The sequence below is a fragment of the Lepidothrix coronata genome, unplaced genomic scaffold (assembly GCF_001604755.1).
Source record: "Lepidothrix coronata isolate B3197 unplaced genomic scaffold, Lepidothrix_coronata-1.0 Scaffold237, whole genome shotgun sequence".
In the NCBI taxonomy this organism is placed as follows: Eukaryota; Metazoa; Chordata; class Aves; order Passeriformes; family Pipridae; genus Lepidothrix; species Lepidothrix coronata.
The window spans coordinates 862,034-884,560 of record NW_016690417.1 but is presented as its reverse complement, the minus strand read 5'-3'; the positions used below and the strand labels follow the sequence as shown (position 1 = coordinate 884,560).

At 61.6% G+C, this 22,527-nt stretch overlaps 2 protein-coding genes across 4 annotated transcripts; one reads left to right on the top strand and one right to left on the bottom strand.

Moving 5' to 3' along the window:
• The first annotated feature begins 9,082 nt into the window (after positions 1-9,082).
• Positions 9,083-14,758, top strand: LOC108507035 (RING finger protein 208-like). Of its 3 annotated transcripts, XM_017834631.1 has the most exons (3): positions 9,083-9,100; positions 9,913-10,004; positions 11,780-14,758. In XM_017834631.1, exon 3 carries the CDS (start codon positions 12,497-12,499, stop codon positions 13,292-13,294), a length of 798 nt encoding a protein of 265 aa, XP_017690120.1. In that variant the 5' UTR covers positions 9,083-9,100; positions 9,913-10,004; positions 11,780-12,496; the 3' UTR covers positions 13,295-14,758. The 3 variants fall into 3 exon arrangements, with proteins under 3 accessions (XP_017690120.1, XP_017690119.1, XP_017690121.1); XM_017834630.1 differs by lacking the exon at positions 9,083-9,100 and having other exon boundaries at positions 9,853-10,004; XM_017834632.1 differs by lacking the exons at positions 9,083-9,100; positions 9,913-10,004 and adding an exon at positions 10,672-10,770.
• Positions 14,759-20,419: 5,661 nt separating this feature from the next.
• LOC108507042 (E3 ubiquitin-protein ligase RNF182-like) lies at positions 20,420-21,061 on the bottom strand. The gene has a single exon (XM_017834640.1). It carries the CDS (start codon positions 21,059-21,061, stop codon positions 20,420-20,422), a length of 642 nt encoding a protein of 213 aa, XP_017690129.1.
• Between the last annotated feature and the right edge of the window lie 1,466 nt (positions 21,062-22,527).

Genomic DNA, 22,527 nt, shown 5'->3' with positions numbered 1-22,527 from the left:
ACACGGGGATGCTCGAGCTGTGGAGCCCAAAGCCCTTCTAGCTTCATGCCCACCCCCTGGCAGGGAAATGCTGTGTGCCCCGAGGATAAGGAGCTGGATACATAACCCAGTGTCCAGGCTGCCATGGCCATACCAGCATTTCAGGAGTCAGCCGGTGCCTGGCCTGCTGCCTGCCTCTCCCCGGGCTCTGCAGCCGCAGGAACCGGCAGAGGAGCCGGTTTCCTTATCGCCCTCCCACAGTCACGCTCCGTTGCTCTCCCCTGTGGCTCCCAGCTCAGCCACCCCCGGGTCACACCAGGGTTTGGCAGCAGCGCGAGGGAAACGTGCATTGTGGCTGCCCACTGCGGCCCGACTGGAGGAGAAAGCAAGGATTTCCTGGCCTGGAGCAAGTCCTTCCCGTCTCCTCCCAGCTGCCGAGTGCTTTGGGGCTGAGGGTGGGCTGTTCCCAATGGGCTTTGGATTAGGAGCCAGTTGCTGCCCCTGCACGGAGCTGCTGCTTAATATGCAAGGAAGCAGCAGGCAAGCACTGAGCCAGGCACTTTGGTTGGCACCATCCTGGAGTGCCAAAGCCTTCTCCCCAGCTCTGTCCTACCCATATGCAAAATCCCAGCTCCAGCAGAGCCTCTGGCCAGCATAGAGATATCCCTCTGGGTGCTTGTGCATCCTCACCCACAGCGTGCCACAGGGAGAGGGGCAGTGGGGTGGCATTTTGCTGCCTCACAGGGATTTTAGGAAGGGCAATTCATCCATTGCCATCCTCAGCCCAGTGCCATGGCAGGTCGATGCTGTGGGATTTGCGTCCCTGGGCCATAACCTGCAGCTCCCCACACAGAGCCAGGCAGCAGCAAACAGCCCGGGATGCCTTCCAAAGCTAAACACTCACTCGCAGACACCTGGAGAACGGGCTGTAAGAGCTCCAGCTGGGGACACGGGGTTGGGCAGCTCACGTACACACGGTCACGGTTTTTCCTCCTCAAATGTCACCTCCTTCCTGCGGAGGGAGCAGCCGTGCCGAGGCGGGGGCAGCTGCTGGTTCCCACCCTCGGCAGCTCCTGCAGTCTCCGCTTCTCTTTCTCTGTGAACAGCCGTGCGGGCGATGCCGCAGCTTCCGCTGTGCCCCAACCACGTGGAGACTTTTGCAGCAACTTCACCTGCCGATGGCTTTTTTAGGACAAGGAGCTGACTTCCTACCACATTTCTGTGATTCAAAATTTCCAGTCCAGGGGATGGCTGTAGCAGAAGGGCTGTCACTCATCTCCTGGCCTGGAGCATCCTCAGCACTTTGCCATCCTCTCCCTTGTCCTGTGCCCCAGGGATGGATTGATGATGGCACCATCCTGCCCCAGTAAAGGCTTTGCCGTGGCAGTCTGGCAATGCTCTCCACAGGGGCAGCAGGCAGACCCTGTGCAGCACCCAGCTCCCAGCTAAGCCCTTGGCTCCGGCTCTCTCCCAGTGGAGGTCTGGTTTCTGTCCTGCCGTCTGCTTGCCCTCCCTCGCTCCGAACAGTCCCCGTTTGTTTGGCTCTCGCTGCCGGCTGGTGCCGAGGCCGCGTGCCTGGGCCGCCTGTGCACAACAGCTCCTTGTTCACCTCCTCCCTCCCCACTCGCTCCTTGCCTGCTTTAGTAATTATCCCAATTAGCTGTGCCCTCTCCTTGCTCCCCAGCTGCACCGTGGACCCTCGACCCTCCTGCTCCACCAGGCAGCAGCACTGCTGTCCGGAAGGGGCCACCTCTGGCTGGGGGGTGTGGGCACTGGGGCAGTGCCTTCCAGCTTCCCTGATGGGAAAGAGTCTGGCTGTGCAGAATCCAGGTGTTTGTGGCCCATGCTGTGTCCCAGGGCTCTGTTCAAAACTCTTTGGTGCTGGAGGAGAATGAGGAAGCTATGCCCAGCCCTGCAGCTCCCGGGGTGCCAGCCCTGTGCCACTGGCATCTGCCTCTGTTTCTCTGCATCGCCCTGGTGGGTGCTGCCTGTCCTGCCCCAGACACGCAGCATGCTTGCCCATCCTGCCTCACTCCTCAAGCACGTGGGTGCAGCCATACAGCTTCCTGGGAGCTGTGACCCACCGTGGCTGCACGATCCTCATTGTCCCACAGCCGCCGGCTCAGCAGGAGCCTGGGGTGAGAGGTTGAACTTTGCACCCACCAACACAGGCTGGGACAGCGCAGGGGCCTTCCCACAGTGGTTCCTGGCTGTGCTGTGTTTCAGAGTCACCTTCCCCCTGCCCTCCTGAGCCCATGGAGAAGCCAGGGCAGAATCCCTGAGAAGGGCCTGGGCATCCATCAGCAGAGCCCAGCAAGAGGAGCTGCATTATTCCTGCATCCTGGCAGGGGCTTGTACATCCCCCCAGACCAGAAATCCAGGGCAGGCAAACCCCTGTATCCTCTGCCCTGGCCACAGCCAGCTCTTGCTGTTGTCACAGCAACATGGCAGAAACATGGGCAGCACCCTGGCAGCTCCTGCCAGCATTCCCATGCTGCAGCCATGTGGGGACACAGCACTTTGGCAGGGGCACTTTGGCAGGGCCAGCACTGGGGTTGCCACTCCTGGGATGGCTCCGAGCACCCTGCCCATGCTGACAGCAGCCCCGGGCTCTGGAGGTTTGATCTTTACCGCTCGAGCCGGCCTGTCTGCTCCCATTTGTGTCTGCTGAGGGAGGGATGCAGGCGCAGGGCTGGCGCAGGCTGGCAGCTCTGTGCTGGCACGCAGGCAGCCGCCGGGCAGGCAGCCCCTGCGCTGGTACAGAGCCTCCTCCGCAGCTCTGCTGGTCCCAAACCTCGCATGTAGAGCAGGGTCCTGCAGAAAGCCAGGGCTGGGTGAGCCCTGGCAGGTGGAGGCCTTCTTCCCCACCCATGAGGGCACCAGAGCATCTGGGGGGCTGTGTGGGTACTTGCTGCCCTGCACAGTTTCCCCTTCCCCCCCCAACACACACGTGCCCCCAGCAGAGAGGGACATGGCTCACATTGGCCCAGGTTTCTCTGGTTACCCCTCCCCGTCCTGGGGACACAGTACAGTCCCTGATGGCACCCTGACAGCTCTGTGGGTCCCCTCCCAGGCTGGAGCCCTGGTTTCTGTTACATGGAACAACCTCACCTCCCCATGTCTCACTGGGGATGGAGCTGGTGTGACCACTTGCTTCCCTACAGACTGCACAGCAGCACCAGGCTGCTGCAACACCTTTGTTCCCAAGGGTCCCCTTCCAGCCAAGGCACTGGGCAGGGGGTCGTCTCTGGAGAGACCAGAGTGGAAAGACAGATCATAAGGTCCTCAGTAGTGACCCAGATGGCTCCTGGCACCAAACATATTGGTCCAGGCCCTTGGAGAACTGAAGAAATCAGGGAGAAGAAAGGTGATGGAAACCCCAAGGCCAGATGATGCTGTCAGACCATGGGAGGCAGCCCCTCCCAGGTACCCTCTGCCACAGGCTCTACATGGCCCCCAGCTTCCTCCCAGGGCAGTGCTGGAGAGTTCACCAGCTCCTGCAATTCCTCATGCCTGCTCCATATTTGCCCCCCGATACATCCCATCCCCAGGTCTGCCAGCCACCCCTCTTCCCTAGCTGCTCAGAGCAAGCGTTGGCTCAGTTTCCTGAGCTCAAAGCACAGCATCAGTGCCTGTTCTGGCAGCCTCACTGTGCCCCACAACCACTGATCAGGAGCCATGTCAGGACAGCTCCCAAGCCTGCACCCACACAGCTCCCCAGGGAGGGTTACAAGCATGCAGGGAAAACAAAATCCTCAGCTCAACGCTCAAATTCACCCAACTGACCCAGAAATGCAACCGTGGTGCTCCAGACAAGAGCATTGGTTGCCCAAGCTGAGCAGAAGGGGTGGTAGGAGACCCAGGGAGTGTTGCCAGCTGCTGGGAGCAGGGATGGGGGAGCACATCATGCCCCCGGGTCCTGCCGGGAGCCCCGGGACAGTAGGATCCCACAGTCTGCAAGCATGGCCACAGCCTCGTGCGTGGGGCTGCATCCAGAGCAAGGGGGACAGGAGCCATGCAGGACTTAGTGGGTCCCATCCACTGCCTTGAGGGAAGTTTTCCTGCAAAAGCTGAAATTACGCTGCAAAAACAAATTGCTACTTCAGTCTGGGCTGCTCTCCGGAGCAGTGTCCCGGCCGAGGCGGCAGCCGGGAGGGAGGAGCAGGACCTTGTGCCTCTCGTGCCCCGTGCCAGGACCACCCCGCCCCACCGGCACGGGGCTGCTGTGCCGTCGCCTCCTCCCCGACCCACTTCGTGCCCTGGCGCGGCTTCCAGGCGAGCAGCGCTGTCAGCGAACACGCACAGGCAGCGCCGGGCTCTGCCAGGGAGCCAGCAAAGCAAACGCTAAATGTCACCGCAATTACGAGGCGCTCCCGCAGCCCCAGCGTCGCCGGCACAGGAGCTGCTCCACCAGCCCTGCACCCGCGCAGGAGGGATGGGAGAGTGGCCCTACCTGGCTCTGGCACATGCTCTGGTTTCTTCTGAGCCTCAAATCCCTCGGGCTCTGTTAAACCCAGCGTCAGCTGGGCTGCATGGGCAGGGGGAAGGTTTCTGCAAAGCTGCCATTTTTATTTCTGGGCCAGCTCTGTCCTGTTTTGCTTGGGCACAAAGTGTTTTCTAAAGGAAGTGGGTCTTCCTTGCACCCTCTCACCCCTGAAATGTGGTTCTGGGGCTTTGTGGTCACTCCCTGCCTGGGCCAGCAGCTCCTGGGAGGCTCCAGACCTCCCTGTCAGCCCCCGGTGGCACTGCAGGACAGGGAGGGAGTTTCTGATGTGACTGCTGCTGTGGGATCACCAACAAGGCATGAAATCCTCCTTTCCCGAGGAGTCCGTGGGACTGTGCATACACAGGGCTGGGTAAGATGCAGCCCCAGATGAAGAAGGGGGCTCTGATGGGCACAGGGGACCCCACTTGCCCTATGAGGACTGTGGCTGGTCCCACTCCAACAGTCCAAGCCCCTAGTCAGAGCGTGGCCAGCATGTGGCTCTGGACCTCTGAACGTCTCCAAGGATGGAGATGTCACCACCTCTCTGTGCCCTAGTCCACTCTTCAACCCTCACAGTGAAAAAGCTTTTTGCTGTTTAGCTATATGGAAATACAGCTGGAATTTCCCATATCCTGGCTTGTGGCTTTAGAACCTCATTCTCTCACTCCTCTCAGGAGATAACTGTGGAAAGCAATAAATTTTCCATGAGTGTTTTTTCCTGGCAGTTGAGAAACCCCAGGTCTGCAGGCAGGGAGCTGCTGGGGAGGGGAATGAAGGTCACCACATCCAAGGAGAGGGGAGGTGGTCCCTCTGACCCTGCTGCCTTGATCACCCTCCTCCTCCTCCCCCCTGCTCTCCTGCTCGGTGCAGCACCAGTAAGGTGGGCACCCACTTCACACCAAGGGCTCCCAGAAGTGGCCACAGTATTAATCACTAAATTAATGGAGCCACTAATGGTAAAAATAATGATTATACCCCTTGCAATCTATTGGGGCTTTAGGAACATCTGTAACCTTCAAGCTGGCCAGAGTACCATGGTGTGTCAGGGTGTTCATAATTCCCAGAATCTGGAGGTTTGTGTGTGGTAGGCTATAGACACTTTGGGGATCTCCTGAGCACCATTTTTCTCGTGGTGGAGTCTCCGTAGACAGCTGTAAGCCTAGAAACTACTACATCCAACCCCCCACCAGTGTGTTAGGACTGTGCTGCAAGAGCATCAATGGCCAGGTCCTGACCACCAGCAGCCCACACACTGCTTCAAACAGCAACCAGAGAACCAGTTCTGCAGCAGCTGTGGCATCTTCCACCAACCAGCTGACAACAAGCGACTCTACTGGTTTCTTGGCAGATATTTTAATAGCATCCTTCCCTCAAAACGATGTTTGCTTTGCCTGGGCAAGCTGCACAGACAGCTCCTGTGTTGGTTTTGGTGGAGCAGCTTGGCAGATGAGAGCTGCCATGCTTTCCTCTTCTGCTGGGGTCTGTGCTGGGCTGCTGATACCACCTCACACAGGCCTGGAGGGCCTCAGCCTGGGACAGAGATGATTGTGGCACTTGGGATTCCTTCTCCTGATGCTCTTCCCTGGGAAGGAGAGAGTTCTGAGGGGATGGAGCATGAAGGATGAAAATGTGGAGCATGGGCATTGCAGCCACCTCTCCCAGCCGCCCCAGGCTGGGCTGTCCCTCCGGCGCCAGTGTCGGTGCTGCCCCGCAAAGGCCTGCTGGTAAAGCTGCTCTCTGGAAAGCTGAGGATGAGCTCATTTTTTTGTGGGTGAATTATCTATGTGATGAGTGATTCACCAGTGCAAAACAAGATTGGTGTGAGAAACAGGCTGGATTTTGGAAAGAGCTGTTTATGTGTGCAGGACCCGGACAAAGGAACTCAGTAAGGAGAGCAGCAAGGAGTAAATAAAGGTGATGTAGGTCACTGCAAAGGGCACTCCAGGAGCTGCCAGGAGCACAGACAGCGTGGATGGGATCTGGGATCGGGGGGTAGGAAGGTTGGGCACACATGGGGCTGTCAGCTCACTGGGGTTGAGTGGAAAACAAAGACACAGGTGTCGTCACAGCACAGGGTCAACACTGACCAAGGACAGGGCCGTCCTGTCAGAAGAGGTCCTTCCCTGCAGGCATTATAAATCCAAAGGCCAATAAAATCCTGAGCATACAGCTAGATGACTGAGTAGATGATGACTGATGCAGATAGTGAGGAAGAAATTTAGGGTCAAATGACTTTCTGGCATCATCGTTCATCTCAGCAGGGACTGGCCAGTGGTGTTACAGTTCCCAGCACACCTCTAAAGCAAAGGTTCAGAACTGATCCATTTATGACACTGGTAATGTATGAGTTTAGCAGAAACAAACTGTGTTTTTATGCGTGGTGGTCCCAAGACCAACATAATTACAATAATAACCTCTTGATTATAAACAACAAAACAATCATTTGGGACACATGAAGTGAACCCACAGGCAAAGCTGCTCCTGTGTGTCTGCCCAAGGAGAGCTCGACAGAGGACCTGAGGACAGCAGGTACACTAAAACTGAGGAGCTCCCTCTGAACCCAAAGGCGTGCTTGGCCTGCTGAGAAGGTCTCTGAAAATGGTAAAATACATCAGTGCCACTTGTAAAAGCCCAGAGAGGATGCCATATCACATCAGCACAGCTCAGAAGGCATTCTGAGGATATTCACATGCAGCCAAAATATGTACATTTATGATAACACACAATACAATAGATTTTTAGATAATGCTGCATATATGTGTACCCGACAAACTTAGGTGTTAAATTCAAGAACAAGAGACAAGACCCAAAGACAAATGTTAGAGCTTGGCCACAGAGGTTGAGATTTGGTAGGGATATCACTCAAGTCCACAGCCATCCAGGCCCAGACAGAGATGAAGGGTTTGGGGTTTAAAGGATGAGATTATTTTCAGTTTGGGTAGAAAGCAGAGATATTGGTGAATGAACTCAGCAGAGAAAAGGGAAAGCTCTGCATCGAGCATACAAAGCAGAGGCAGAACCATTGGGGCAACAGGAGGATCCCAGCACCTTGGCACAAACACACTCTTATTCAGCAGAAAAGATGCCCAATGTAATTTATGATTATTTTTAAATAGAGCTGTTACTTAACTCATGGAGTAGCAGCATAATAACACCGTGTAGCTGGGTCAGCACGGGGATGCCATATGAATTAATAACAGAAAATGGCTCGTGCTCACTCACTTCCTGCAATTTCCTTTGCTCAGTGAGCTCAAGCGTAATATATTGGCTCTTGCTGTCTGCATCCAGGCACATTAGCAGGGAAGTCAGGAAAAACTGACACAGGGAGGATAGGGAAGATTAAGGGAATCCCTGTTTAGCAGTGTTAGGGTGCGAGACAGCAGCAGCCTCACAGATTTGGGCAGGTGAGCAGATCAAAGAATGGCACTTAGAGGGACTAGAGGCAAAGTCATTAGAAAATCCCTTATCCAGGGAGAGAAACTTGAGGATTAAAAACACAACCAGTAAACACTATCAACAAGCAAACATGGATTTCCAGGCAGAGGCAGCTCGTGGGTGACACTGCATGGTCTCAGGGGTACCACACTCTGGGGTCGGTCCAGCCTGAGGATGAAGTACAGCTGAGCTCTCAGGACACCAGGGCACTGCTCTGCCCGGGTGGCTTTGGTCATCTCTGCCAGGCCAGGCACGTGGGTGAGACTTTTAGCATCCTTGCCTGGGTGAGCAGATCATCTCAGGGCTGCATAAGGCCCAATGGAGCTGTGAAATATGTGAAGTCCAGTTTTTGTGTTCATCCCACTGATGGAGGGGCCAGAGGACAGCGATGGTGTGAGCACAGTGTGGGTGTGAGGTCAGGGCACAGCCCCAGGATAACACAGACCCCTTGTTGGCTTGGTCGTCGCTGTGGGGGCTCTATGTGGGGCTGCCTGCCTGGGGACTCCCCGTGCTGGAGGCAATCACAGTGGGGGGAGAGGGCAGCCTGGCCTCTGATATCTGCCAGGGCATGGCAGGAGACAGGAAACACACACCAGGAGTCACTCTCCCAGGGCACCTGTCCCCAGCTTACAGGCTCAGGTCTGCCTGTGCCACTGATGGGGGTCAAACCAGCAAGGTTTGACCAAGCCAGCTCACCATGGCAGTGAGCAATCCTCCCCAGTGCTCTGATGGACCTGGCACCTCTGCTGGGATGCAGGGCTGGTGTGACCCCCCACCCACCACTCTGAGCCCACCAACTCCCCAGGGACCAGCGAGACCCTGTGCCTGGCTGCCCTGGAGCTCAGCCAGGCCTGGAGGGCTGTCAGGGGAGCTCCTCTGCTCTGGTCCTGTGGGGGTGGCCGCGGGTCCCCTGGGACACGGTGGGGTGCACGGCTGATTCGACAGTGGGGAAAAAGTGGTGGTGGGGGCATTCCTGGTGGTCCGGCCTCTCCCCAGCCCGAGGGCTGCAGAGGCTGCTGGGGGGGACCCACTCCCCAGTGTTGTCCCAGAGCCACGGCCCCGGAGCAGCATCGCCCGCTCCCATCGCCGCGGAGCAGCTTCCAGCGGCGCTGGATGCTGAGTCACCGCGGGCCCCTCGGAGCGACTCGCGGGGGCCCGGCCAGCGGCGGCGGGGGAAGGAGCGGGGCCGCGGCAGGGGGGGTGGGTGCGGGGAAGGGAGGGGTGCGGGGAAAGATGGGGGTGTGCGGGACAAGGGGGGATGTGCGCGACAAGGGGGGATGTGCGGGGAGGGGGGCGTGTGGGGCAGACGAGGTGTTGTGGGGAGGGGAGGGTGCGGGGCAAAGGGGAGTGCGGGGCGGGGAGGGGGGTGCGGAGAGGTGGGGGTGCGGGGCGGGGAGGGGGGTGTGCGGGGCGTCAGGCGCTGCGGCCGGCGGGCCCCGGCGCTGCTGAGCGAGAGAAATGTGAGGCGGCTGCACCACTGCGGCGGCACTGCGGGCGGCGGCGGGAGCGCGCAGCAGCGCCCGCGCCGCCGGGCCCCGGGGACGGTGGGCACGGAGCCGCCGCTGCCTGCCCGCTGCTGCCCGCCGCTGCCTGCACCTGCCGAGGGGCACCGAGGGGACGGGAGTCAGCCCCCCGCAGCCTGCTCTGCCCGACGGGGGTGTTGCATCAGCCCCGCGCCGAGCCGGGATCCACGGCCGGGGGCGGCGGGGGGAGCCGGGGGAGGGGGCGAAGGGCCCCCCCCGGAGCAGCAGCGGCGCTACTGCCGCCTCCCCCGGCCTCCGGTCCCCGCGGAGCATCCGGAGGAGCCCGGCGCCGCCAGCCCGGCCTCTGTGCCCGGTGCCCTCCCCGCGCCGCCGCGGCCGCGGCCGGAGCGGGCGGCGGGGCCGGGGGGAGCGGGGCGGGGGGCGGCCCGGCCGGCGGGGACCGTCCGTGTGGAGCAGAGCCTCGGACCCGCCGGCATCCCCGGGGAGCCGCGCCTGGCCGGGGCAGCGCCGCATCCCTCTGCCTTTCAGATAACCTCCGCCGCTCGGGCCTGCGGACCCGCACCGGGCATCGAGCGGGGGCTGGCGGCTGAACCGGGACCCCCCGCCCTGGGCCAGCGCAGGTAACGGCGGGCAGCGACCGGGGGGGTCACCGTGCGGGCGTGCGGGACTGCACGTGTGTGTGTGTGTGTGTGTGTGTGTGCGCGGGGCTGCACGTGTGTGTGTGTGCGAGGCAGCACATATGTGTGTGTGTGGGTGAGTGTGCATGTGCGGGGCTGCACGTGTGTGTGTGTGTGTGAGAGAGTGTGTGCGTGGTGCATGTGCACCGCAGGGCTGCGCGTGTGGGGCTGGGGACTGGGGTGGGAGGTCGGGGGAGGAGGGGGCTGCTGCATGTCGTGTGGGGGGGTGCTGGGGAGAGCTGTGTCACCGTAGAAGTGACGGGGCTATGGGGTACACTGGGGGGCTGAGTCACCCCAGAAGTGCTGAGGATGTCACCCCAAGGGTGATGGGGTGTGAGGTACAGCAGGGGGCTGTGTCACCCCATGGGTGACGGGAATGCAGAGTACATCGGGGGGCTGTGTTGCCCCAGGGATGATGAGGGTGCAGGCTATGTCGGGGAGGCTGTGGTGCCCCATGGGTGATGGGGTGCAGGCTATGTTGGGGGGGCTGTGTTGCCCCACCGGTGATGGGGTGCAGGGTATGGGGGGGCTGTTGTGTTGCCACAGGGTGATGGGGGTGTGGGGACAGTGGGGCGCTGTATTTCACCCCGGGGTGATGGGGTGCAGAGTGCTGCACCAGGGCTGTGTGTGGAGGGGTGTGACAGCAGGAGCTTGGGAACATGGTGACAGTGTGTGGCACTTCTGACCACCCAGATCACTGTGCCCGTGGGTGCCGTGGGTGAGTGTCTCTGTGAGAGCTGCAGGCAGAGCCCCCGGGGCTGCTGCTGTCTATGGGGCAGGGGGGAGGAATATATGGCACTTGTGGGGTGCAGGGTGAGGGGTGCAGTATGTGGGCCCATGATGGGAGATGCAGGACGTGAGGCCTCCCTCCTCAGGGCCAGATGCTTGCAGGACCCTGGTGCTGCCAGGGCATGGCCCCTGGGACACCTCGACTGGGGTTCGGCAGGGATCCAGCCCCCCCCCCCAGCTCTCAGGCACTTGGGGTTGAACCCCCATGGCCTCTCTTCATCCCCAAAGGCTCCTGCTGCAACCAGATGGCCCCCTCGGGCCCCCTCTGCCAGGCCTGGCAGCGCTCAGCAGGAGCAGGCATCCCTCTAACAGGATTTGCCGTGTGATGGAGGAAAGCGCCTTCGCCCTTCTCAGAGGAGAGCTGGGCTGGCACAGGGGCTGCTGAGGGAGAAAATGGCCACAGGCTGGGTGCCTGCTCCCCATCTCCTGCCCCCAAATTTGGACTGTCCTCTCCAGAAGCCCCGGGACAAGGGCAGGGAGATGGGAAGGGGGAGAGGAAGCTGGAGGAAGGGATAATAGCAGGGACAGATCGGGAGCAAGCGATGGAGGTAAAAATAGATCCACTGAGCAGAGGAGGGGCTAAACGTGAGAGAAAATCCTGAGCAGAGGCAGGTCGGTGGAGGAGCCCCTTCAGGAGGGGCCCTGTGTCCCAGTGGGACACGGGGGGACCTGCCCTCCCATCCCCAGGGCAGAGGGGAGTTCCAGGACCCCACACTTAGGGCCACTGAGGGGATGCCTGTGGGGAAATACCTGCTTGCTCCCATTTCCGCAGCCCAAGCACGCGGGCGGATGGACAGGACCTGCAGGGCTCAGTTGCCAAATTGCCGGGATGCAGGCAGGCAGGCAGGCAGGCATCCCGAGGGAGTGCTGGCAGCCAGTAGATCCCTGAAGAGCCTTGGATCCAACCCTCTCTTGCTTTTCATTTCCAGCAAGCAAGAAGCTGAGCTGGGGACAGAGGTACCAGGGACGGAGGGGACAAGGTGCCTGGTGGCCTCGCAGCAGCCAAGGTGAGCTGCCCTCCGGCAGGGGATGCACCCTGAGACCCTGCCCTGTGGGAGCTGCCGGTGACGTTAAGTGGGAGAGCCGGGAAGTCAGAGCAAAGGAATTTGCAAACACATTCCTCAGCGCCACGAGGATCCCACCGCGAGTAAACAGGAATAAAGGCTGGGCTGGGGCAAACTGAGAGCTGCCTCTGGTTCCTGTGAGACCCTCCCTGGATTCACCTGCCCCGGGCAGTGCCCGGCATCACCATCCCCAGATTACTGTTCCTGACTGCAACTGATCTGGCGGGAAGCGGCAGCGAAGGCGAAGAGGAGGGCTGCTGTGTGACTGAGGAGGGCTGCTGAGTGACTGCCAATGTCACCATAACATCCCAGAGAGGCTGCAGGGAGCTGACACTTTGATCGCCCGCCCAAGAGCATCCTGCAAGGCAGGCAGGATGCCACTCTGAGCCCTGCCTTCCCCTGCCTGCCCCGGCCTCGCACCTGGCACCCTCAGGGTTGGCTGGAGAAGAGGGGCGTGGGGCCCTCTGGTGCTGCCCCGTGTCCCCAGGATGCTCTCCCGCGCCAGCAGCTGCTCCCCGTGCTTCTGCTCCGCTGCCAGACCGAGATTGAAAGCTCAGCAGGCTGCCAGCATGTTTTAGCCTCATGCAGGCGTCCCTCGGAGACCCCAGAGCAGTGGACAGTAATGTGAAAACGATACTCATGTCGTGTCTGAAAGGGCAACAGGTCATCATTAAAATGGAGGCGATGAAAATCATCCACCCGGAGAAGTTTTCGGAGCTGCAGGCGTCGCAGCCACGCTACGCGCCGGCCCCGCGCCGCGAGCCGCCCCTTGTGGCCAAGCGTGCGTGGCCCTCCGAGTCCGAGATCATCGTCAACCAGGCGTGCGGGGACATCCCCGCCCTGGATGCCACCCCCGGCCCCCTGCCGCTGCCCCGGACTCCCCCCCTGCCGCGGCGAGAGCGTGGGTACCAGAGCCAGCGGAAGGGCAGCTCCGAGGTCTGCTACCACCGGCAGCCCCCGTCGGACGAGGTGATCGTCAACCAGTACGTGCTGCACCCCTCGACCCCCTGCGAGCCCCTGGAGTGCCCCACCTGCGGCCACATGTACAACTTCACCAACAAGCGGCCCCGCATCCTCTCCTGCCTGCACTCGGTGTGCGAGGAGTGCCTGCAGATCCTCTACGAGTCCTGCCCCAAGTACAAGTTCATCTCCTGCCCCACCTGCAAGAGGGAGACCGTCCTCTTCACCGACTACGGGCTGGCAGCGCTGGCTGTCAACACCAGTATCCTGAACAGACTGCCGGCCGAGGCTCTGGCCGCCAACCCTGTCCAGTGGAGCAGTGACACCGACCGCAGCTGCTACCAGACCTTCCGCCAGTACTGTGGGGCCGCCTGCACCTGCCACATCCGGAACCCGCTGTCCTCCTGCACCATCATGTGAGCCCTGCGCCCCTGCCCGCACCTCCTGGCACACAGCGGGTGGGAGAGCTCGGCGCAGCACCACGACTGGTCCCCAGTCCCCTCTTTGCCAGTGGCACAGCCAGGGAAAGCTCTGACACTTTCACAGCCAAGGACATGGGACCAGTGTCCTCGCTAGCACTGTCAGGAGGTGATGGGGATGCTGGGACCTGGCAGCAGCCCCCAACACACTGGTGGTGCCCAGGGCGAGGGACACTGGGATGGGGAGCACATCTACCAGCACATCCAGGGGCTCCAGCTCCCCCTGGCTCTGCAGTGGGTGCCCCTGCTGTGCATCGAGCACCTCACCGTGCTCCTTCCCCAGGCACCTCTCCCTCCTCTCTCCCCGGCTCTCCCGAGAGTGGACGCTGGGTCCCATCTGGGGTGACACCCTCCCCATCGCCCCACAGCCGGCAGCAGCAGCACAAGGAGCCCTGGAGGTGCACGATGCCACACTGGGTCACCCTCCCAGCACAGGAAGCGAGGACAGGTCCCCAGCTGCCCCCTCCTCCCCCCGTCTCTGTAAGTTATTTGCCAAAGCTTTCATCTCAGTGGCCACGCCGTCAAGCGCCGAGTCTCAGTAGCCACGCCAAGCCGCCGCACCGGCCCCTCGGATGCCAGCAGACACACGGCCCGTTTCCTCCACAGGCCCTTGAGGAAAGCTCCACTTTGTCCTCGTTTTGGAGGATTCTTGTTTTTTCCCCATCCATCCCCAGCTGCCCCATCCCAGCCCATTATGTGTTCACAAAGGCATTGAGCTGTGCCCGTTCTCTGCTGCTCCACCTGAGACCCACACCGATGCCCTGTGGGATGGCTCCTGGGGGTGGCATGGGGTCCGGTATCCCAAATTGCTGGGTCCAGTGAGGGGATTTGGCTAGGCAGGGGGACTGAGGTCTGGCTCCTGCCCACAGTCCCTTCCCTGGAACAGCATCTCTGATGTGACCCCTGTGCGGAGGGGCTGGCAGGGCAGCAGCCCCCTGTGCACAGTCTTGCTTTCTCCAGAGCATCCAGAGGAGTAAGTTTGCTGCCAAAAAAGCAAAAAAAATAAAGAAAAAGCCATAATTTGTGGGTGCTCCCATGGGGCTGAGCACCACAACCCAGCACACCAGGGGCACATGCCAGCCAGCCCCGGAGCACGGGGGCTGAGCGAGCCAGAGGGGTCCCAGAACCCTGCATCCTGGAGGAAAGAGCAGCTCCTGGCACTGGCCAAAGCTCAGCATCCACCCAGGGAGAGGGGCCAGACCATCCCCCTGCCCGCCCCGAGGGAGTGGGCCTTGCTGCTGGCACAGCCCCGGGACCACCCCCTGGTGCAGAACGGGGCCGGTACTGTCTCTGTGTTGCTCTGCCAATGCCTCCCGCTGCTGGTTGTGACCATGATCATGTTTTATACCCGGCCTTGTTCTGACCCCCATCAGTCTCCCCAATAAAGATTATATTGGAACGAACAGCGAGCTGGAGTCTTGGGGCAGCGTCGCTGCGGGCAGCAGTGGAGGACACACCGGGATGCTGCACCCTGGCTCTGTTCCATCTCGGGCAAGCTGGGGGAGATACCCAGGGTTAGGGCTTTCCCCTGGGCCGACACCTCTTCCTCAAACCTGGCTCTCGGCTCTGGTGCAGTCGTGTCCCCTCCCTGCCCAGTTCCTGGTCCCACCACACGTGGATGGGCACCGTGGGGGACCCTGCCCACCTTGGCGAGTGGTCCCCAGCCACACCAAGGGCCCTCAAACACCTGCTGGATGCCCCTTTCTCCCTGAGTGATGTGGGATACCGAGGCGAGGGTATACCAGGTGGCACATGGTGTTGGAGGGAGCCGGGCAGGGACACGGGCAGTGCTGGGCTGTCTCAGCCCCTCTCTGGGGGCACACAGGGACTGCCCTGGGGGCTGCTGTGCACCCAGCAGCACTGGCCAATGGCATCGGTGGGGAACGTCTGCTTCCTACCCCCAGTGGACCCAGGGGTCACCAGGATGGCAGCTCCCCCTCTGGAAGAGGCAGGAATTTGCAGCAGGAGCAGCTGGGAGGACACTCCCAGGACACAGCGGTTCCCCGAGGTGTGAGCTGAGCACACGGGCTGGTGTGTGCACATGCACGCTGGAGGCTGTGTGTGTGTGCACAGTGAGGGTCTCTGTGCGGGCACAGCCCCACTGGCCCAGTACTGGGCCCCGAATTTCCCTTCTCCAGGAGCAGCAACTCTTGCTGTGGGCCACGGTGGAGCAGCTGCGTCCAAAGCACCAGCACGTCCCACAGCCCCCACCCCGGTGGGTGCAGAGGGTATGGGGTGGCTGCAGACCCCTTGTCCTTGGTTGATGATTCCCATCCCAGGGGGGTTTCTATGCCTGGAAAACAAAACCACATCCCAGTCCACAGTTGCTGAATTACAGCATCAATAAAGCAGCTGATGCCATCCCCCTCCCCGAGCACACTGCTACCTGTCTCTCTGTCCCTGCAACCACATGCCCATCCTGCACCCACATTCCTGCCATCCTTTATGGATGTGGGGGGCATATGCAGCCCTGGCACAGTGCAGGTGTCTCCTGGTGGTCACAGCAATATCCCAGTGAGTCTGATGTGGCTGCTTGGGGAAGCTGGGGCAGCCCCACATCTGGAATATGCATCTGCCTCACCCCAAAGGCTCATCTCGAACCCAGAATAAATGTCTCCAACACCCCAAAGGCTCATATCAAATCCAGGCTGAGCATCTCTGTCCCCAAAGACACAGAAGCAGTGGGCCAGCCAGGGCAGAGGTGGCAGCAATTTTGCCCTCAAAGCTGGAATTTGCCCTTTCTATTACATAAGGATGAAGGGTACAGCATGTCCTTCCCCACCCTCGTGGCACCTCTTGGGCACAGAGTGAATTTAAAACTGCTAATTTAATTTTGAGTTGCAATTAAGGAAGAAATGGGGCTTTTCTGGAGCAAGTGCTGGCTGAGAGCCCATTTCTCCAGCCCTATTAACCTCAAATAAGCACTCAGTGGAGGAGAGGCCGTGTGTGCTGTGAGGGATAAGGACACGGGGCAGTGCCAGCCCTCGGGTCACAGCTGCAGGTGAATTAAAAGTCTTTCAAAGTCACATCCCAAGCCTTTGAATGCTCCCATGACCACACTGAGCTTCGTGCCTCCAAAAAGGGTTTTCATGGAGCTCCAAGGTCCTCCAGCTGCTTAAGCATGGCCAGGACATCACTCCAGGAGCAGGTTTGGTCATGTGTGAGCAAAGATGCCCCCAAAATGTTCCCAGATGAACTAGTTACAAAATCTCCTCATCATTGTAACATCTGTCCCAGGCTGGGATGAAGCTCTGGGCTCTCCCAGTGTCCAGTTTGGCCCGTAACGGGAGAGGGGACTTGGGGGGTTACATTGCTCCTGGGGATGACCCTTTCCCAAATGTCCTCAGATGTGGGAAGGGCCAGGCTCATGCTCTGGCATGGGTTCAGGGGATGATGTTTTGCAACCATTCTCCCCAAAGTTCAAGAAGTGTCTGGACAATGCTCTCAGGCACCTGGTGTGATTCTTGGGGTGTTCTGCACAGGGCCAGGAGCTGGGACTCGATGACCCTGATGGGTCCCTTCCAACTCAACATATTCTGTGATTTTATGAAAACCAGCTCCTGCAGCCTGCCTGGTTGGTGCCGGGGGTCACAGGGCTGGGGCAGCTCTGCTCCTGCAGGTGATGGTGGTGGCAACCCTGGGCACTGCTGAGGCCAGTCCCCAGGCACATGGTCCCACCAGCCCCATCCTGCCCCAGAGGCTGCACAACAGGAGCAGTTCCCCACGGACACGGGCAGCGGGAGGATCCGGTCCCAGCGTGGGGCCAGAGCTGTGCTGGGCGATGCAGCACCAACAGGCCAGGCTAGAAGGAGGTGGTTGGAGCACCAGGGCTGTGCTTTCTTTGGGGACATGCAGCCTCAAACCCCAACTCAGGGCAGTCACACACCCAAAACCACTGTTTCAGCAGAGAGGAAGCTGCCTGCAACGGCATGTGCCAGCACCCGGCTTTCACAATGGGGTGCAACCCCACAGTGAGGGGATAATGGGCGGTGGCACAGAGCCTGAGAGGCTGTGACAGATCCCCAGGGCAGTGCTGGCCCTGTGGATGGGGAGGGACTGCTGAGCTCAGGGTTTCTTGGGGTCAAATCCAGGCGAGGTCTGCCCACAGTCACAGGCACACACTCCTGCTCATTGCCCAGTTCCACGTCCAAGGTCGGATTCTGGCACAGGACTTGCCCCCAGAGACTCACCCTGTGGCTGCTGGCCCTCTGGCCATGCTCTCACAGGTATGGGATGGGGACATATCCCCAGTGTGGGGGGTTGAGTGAAAAGGGGGAGATGCTGCTGCTGGTTGTGGTGCAATAGGGATGGGGATGCCTCTGGTCTGCGTTGGGTGGGGCCCCTGACATCCCAACCCCCTGATCCCCAACCTCCTGACCCCTGACCCCCAGCCCTTGGCTGCCCAGGCAGGTCAGATCGGGTACACTCAGGGCATGCACGATGCTGGGAGCACTGCCAACGTCCCCCCGGCCACCCCGCACAGCCAGGACCCGAGGGGGACACGCCGGGCTCCAGTGGGAGGAGCCAGGATAGAGCTCTGGCCCCAGAGAGTTGGCAGGTCCCTGCAGGGATGGGGACAGCCTCGTCACTGGTCTAGGGACATCCTGTCACCCCGGTGCCAGCACCTGGGGGATGTGATTGGGGTGCAATGGGGTGTCAGGGGATTGCGGGAGGGGACAGTGAGGACTGCGAGTGGAGAGATGGGGTGGATCTGGGGGACGGTGCTGGAGTCAATGGTGAGGGGGCAGAGGGGTTGGGGAGCTGCAGTGAGGCAACGGGGGGCAGCAGTGAAGAGCTGGGGGGCAGGCGAGGAGGTGGGTGAGGGCTGCACGGGGCTGCATGTGGTGAGATGGGGGCTGGGGGCTGCAGGGGGTGTGCACAGGGACGCAGGGTGCTGGGGGAGGCACAGTGTTTCATGGGGTGCCAGGGGACAGCAGGGCATCAGAGGATGCCCGTGTGGGGCTGTGTAGGGGGCACTGGGGGGGGTTGTGCCCTGGGTCAGCCCCGTGGGCCCCAGCCCTGCTCCCCGTGGTGCAGCACCCGCATGCTGCCATCTCGGAGTGCTAAATATAACCCAGTCCCTGGGAGCAGACACTGCAGCATCGCCCTCGGGGTCCATCCTGCACCACAGCCCCCCAGGGACCCCTCCCCGGGGCAATGGAGGTGCCCTTCAGTGCTCAGCACCCCAAGGTGTGGGCAGTGGTGAAGGGAGGATGCGTCGTGCTCCTCCCGTCCCCGTGGGGCAGCTCCGGCCTGGTTCACCCACACATCCATCACATCCCCCATGCAATGTAGAGCAGGGACACGTGCAGGGTCCCAAGTGGTGACAGGGCCCCCCCGGGTGTTTGAGCCTCCCCTCCCTGCAGGCTCCATCCAGTCAAAAATGCCCCCAGCCAGGGCTGAGCTGGCGCTTCTCCTGATGGAGCTGCTCCACTTGGTATAAATAAATATTCCTTGGTGCCACAGGGGCTGGGGGCGACCCACCTGCCTCTGCCTCCTGGTCTGACCTGTTTTGGTGTGCCCTGCTCCTATCCCGTGCCTCGGTACTTTGCCAGAGCAACACATGGCAGCACTGACACCGGGAGTGGCACGAGTGCCCTTGCAAAGCCCAAGCCCAAATCTCTGCCCCCACAGGCACAAGGACATGTGTCCCACGGGCACAAGGACATGTGTTTCCTGCAGGGCTGTGTGGGCAGGGCAGTGCTCACTCCTCACTGACCTGGTTCTCTGTGCAGGAGGAAGGGGAAGGGGGTGGGGGGTGCTGTGTGGTCCCCCACAGCCACAGGCCTGGGGAGGTGCCCACGGTGTGTTTCCAGGGGAGAAGGGCAAAGCTGAGACATGTGGATGGTTGCACAAGCCCAGCATGGCTGGGCAGGAGGACAGGGAACAGCAGTATCACCAGTCCCTCAGCAGGGATGGGCAGGTGGGGATGGGGAGGGGTGACAGCCCAGGGGGGTGATTTGCACAGGGTCTGTGCAGAGCCTTGGTATGGCACCCAGAGGAGCCCAGCAGTGATAAATACAGAGCAGCACATCCCAGGCTATGACCACGGGTGTCAGCACCCCCCAAATGGTATCCTGGGGGGATCTCGAGGGTCTGACAACTCCCTGCCACCCACTACCAGCCCAAAGGTGGCTGAAAGCCTGGAGGCATCCCCATCCCTGTCCCCTCAGGGTACAGGTGCCCCCAAGGAGTGTCAAGGAGCAAGGGAGCAGAGGAGCTGCACTGTGACTCGGGCACTGCCTGGCTGGGACAGGGCCCCCATCTGAGCCCGGCTGCCCAGCCAGAGGCAGAGCCCAGACCCTGCTCAGCCCTGGGACACTCCTGCTCCATGGCAGCCATGGGCAGGTCCCACGTGGGCATGGCCCCAGTGCCGCTCACCACAGGCTCCTCCACCCGTGTGCTGCAGGGACAGAGCTGTGTTTGCTCTCTTATCTGCCTGAAGGGCACGGCCTGAGCACGGGCTGGCACGGCACAGCAGGGGCTGGGAGGTGCCGGGTGGGGTGGGCACCCCTCTCAGGGTGGCTGGGGATCACTGGCTGTGCCCGTCCCCTCCTTGTGTCACCACTGGGCCCCAAGGGGACAATGCTCAGCCTGGACCAAGCACTGAACTCAGCTGGACATGGCTGTGGTACAAATGCAGGTTGTATTTCCAATCCATGCTGGGGAATCCCAGGCTGTCTGTCATGGGTGTGGGTGGCACAGCCCATGGCACAGCCCATGGCACAGTCCTGCTCTGCCTGCAGAGCCCCTCTGGTTCCCAGCCCTGTGCCAGGGATGTTCCCAGTGCAGGAAGGGGTCCCACTCCATCCACCCTTTGCTGCTCCAGTGCCGTGTCTCCTGGTGCCCTGTGGGGCACAGGTGCTGCCCAGCTTCGGGGTTGCCTCCCTTGGCTGTCTGCTCCAGCTCCTCCGCTGCCTCAACACTCCGGGCTCACCGGCAGCGCCAGGTCAGGGTCACAGGCCTGCTTCCAGCTGGCACCACAACCCAACTGCAGCCCCGAGGCAGAGCAGGAGCAGGGCTCCTCTCCCCACACACAGCTCAGCCTGGGGGCACCAACCCAGCGCTATTTATCGAGGATGAGGAAGAGAATCACCATGAGGACGATGGGGAGGAAGATGAGGAGCAAGCTGAGCATCTCTGCCGCCAGCAGCAGCGCCAGGAGCAGGAGGTAGCAGCAGCGGCAGCGGCGCTCCAGCCGCGTCAGCCCGTGGATGAGGCAGGGCGGGTACCGGACACAGGGCAGGCACCCGAACATGCGGCTGGTGTGAAAGCGCACCTGGAAGCGATGCTCGAGGGCACCGGCCAGGCCGGGGCGCCGGGGCGGCAGGGCGGGGGGCCGGGGGGTGGCCAGGGTGCCAGGGGAGCCGGGCTGGGCGTGCAGCAGGAGCAGCTCCTCTTGCAGCTTGCAGATCTCCCACTCCAGCATGGGTGTCTTCTGGCGGCAGATGGGGCAGCGCACGCGGCCGAACTCGGCGCCGGCGGCCGTGTCCATGATGGTGCGCAGGCAGGCGCGGCACAGCCCGTGGCTGCAGTTCAGCAGGGCCGGTTTGTGCCGCTGGTCGTCGTAGGGCTCCGTGCAGATGGGGCACTCATCCTCACTGCCCGCCAGCACGCGGCACGGCTCCATTGCCGCCGCCATCTCATCGCTCGACATCGCCTCTTCCTTGCCAAAGAGGCTCAGGATGGAGCTGGAGGCGCTTTCCATGCTGGGAGACACCCCCCACGGCGCTGGGCTCTCCCTGCGGGGCGGGATGGGGCTGGTGGTGGTGGCAGCAGGAGGGTCCTGCCCTGCAGGTGGCTCATCATGCCCAGGCAGGAGCGGCTCCGTTGCATCCTCCGCTGGCAGTGGGTTCCAGTGTCCCCAGGCAGCAGCAGACGCCTCTCCACAGAGTTGGGGTGGCTCCCCAGGGTCCCCTGGCCCCACAGTCTCACTCTCACCCCACTGCCTGGCACAGCCTTCCCCACTAGCCGTCTGCACAGACTGGGGCCCAGGCTCTGCCTCCTCGCCTGCTGCTGCCTCCATGAGGACAGCAGCTCCAAGGCCACCCCCCTCACCCACCACCTCCCGAGGCCCCTCGGGGCTGGGCGCAGGACGTGGGTGCTGCTCCAGGGCAGCAGGCAGCCTTCAGCACGGCTGCCAGAAGGGTTTGGAGGCAGCAGCATGTGCACAGAGTCCCACCATCCCTCTGGTGCAGTTTGGGGCACCCTCCCAGACCAAAGGGTCAGGAGCCATCAAAGCAGGGTGTACCCCCATCATCCTCACCGACAGAACACCCCAAGAGGGGCATCACCATGAGCATCCAACAGCCTCTTCTTCCTCCTCCTCCTCTTCCTCCTCCCCAGCACCAACGCAGTCCTGACCCGCCACGGTCCGGCGGAGAGGACGCGCTGGGCGCTGCCTGCTCTGCCAGGAGGGGTGCAGGCGTGGCGGGCACCCGCACAGGCAGCTGCCTCCTGCTGCGGGCCAGGCAGGGCTGGGGCCGAGCCTGGCTCTAACCAGTCTGGTTTGTCAGCTTCTGGAAGCGGCTCAAATGCAGCAGCCCGGGGCAGGAAGCCATGCCCGCGCCAATCAGCTCCCGACGGAGCTGGGGAGGAGCCGGGCCCACGACCGCCTCTTCGCCTTGCCCAGCACCAATGGAGCCACCTCTGCGGCCAGTGCTCCCCACACCCCTGCCCCTGGGCATGGCAGCATGGGCCCCTCCAGTACAGCCCCCCAGCTCAGAGACCAGCACAGCCTCCCAGCACTGCTCCTGTGCTCAGCCAGCACAGCCCCCCAGCACAAGCCCTGTGTTCCCCCAGCGCTGTCTCCCCGCTCAGAGACAGTACAGCCGCCCAGCACAGGCCCTGTGCTGCTCCAGTCCAGCTCCCTATCCCCCAGGTCAGTCCCTGTGCTGGGCCATCTCTCCCTGCCATATCCCACAAGCAGTTTGCAGGGCTTGGAAGGAAGTATCCTGCCTGGATGAGGGGATGGTGTCACCAGCATGATGACTGCCATGCAGGAGCTCTGCACTGTCCCCTGGGGCTGTCCCTGGGCCATGGGGACACTCAGTCCAGCCAGGGGCTGCAAGTGCAAGAGCTCCTCAGGGCAAAGTAGAGGGGTGGGGAGCCCCAAAACCACTCTGTTCCCCCTCCCTGTGGTGCCACAGCTCGAGCAATGCCCTGGGGCTCTGC

What these genes read in the sequence shown, in the direction of transcription:
- LOC108507042 (XM_017834640.1), bottom strand. Translation starts at nt 21,061, where the DNA reads ATGGAAAGCGCCTCCAGCTCCATCCTGAGCCTCTTTGGCAAGGAAGAG.
- LOC108507035 (XM_017834631.1), top strand. Translation starts at nt 12,497, where the DNA reads ATGCAGGCGTCCCTCGGAGACCCCAGAGCAGTGGACAGTAATGTGAAA.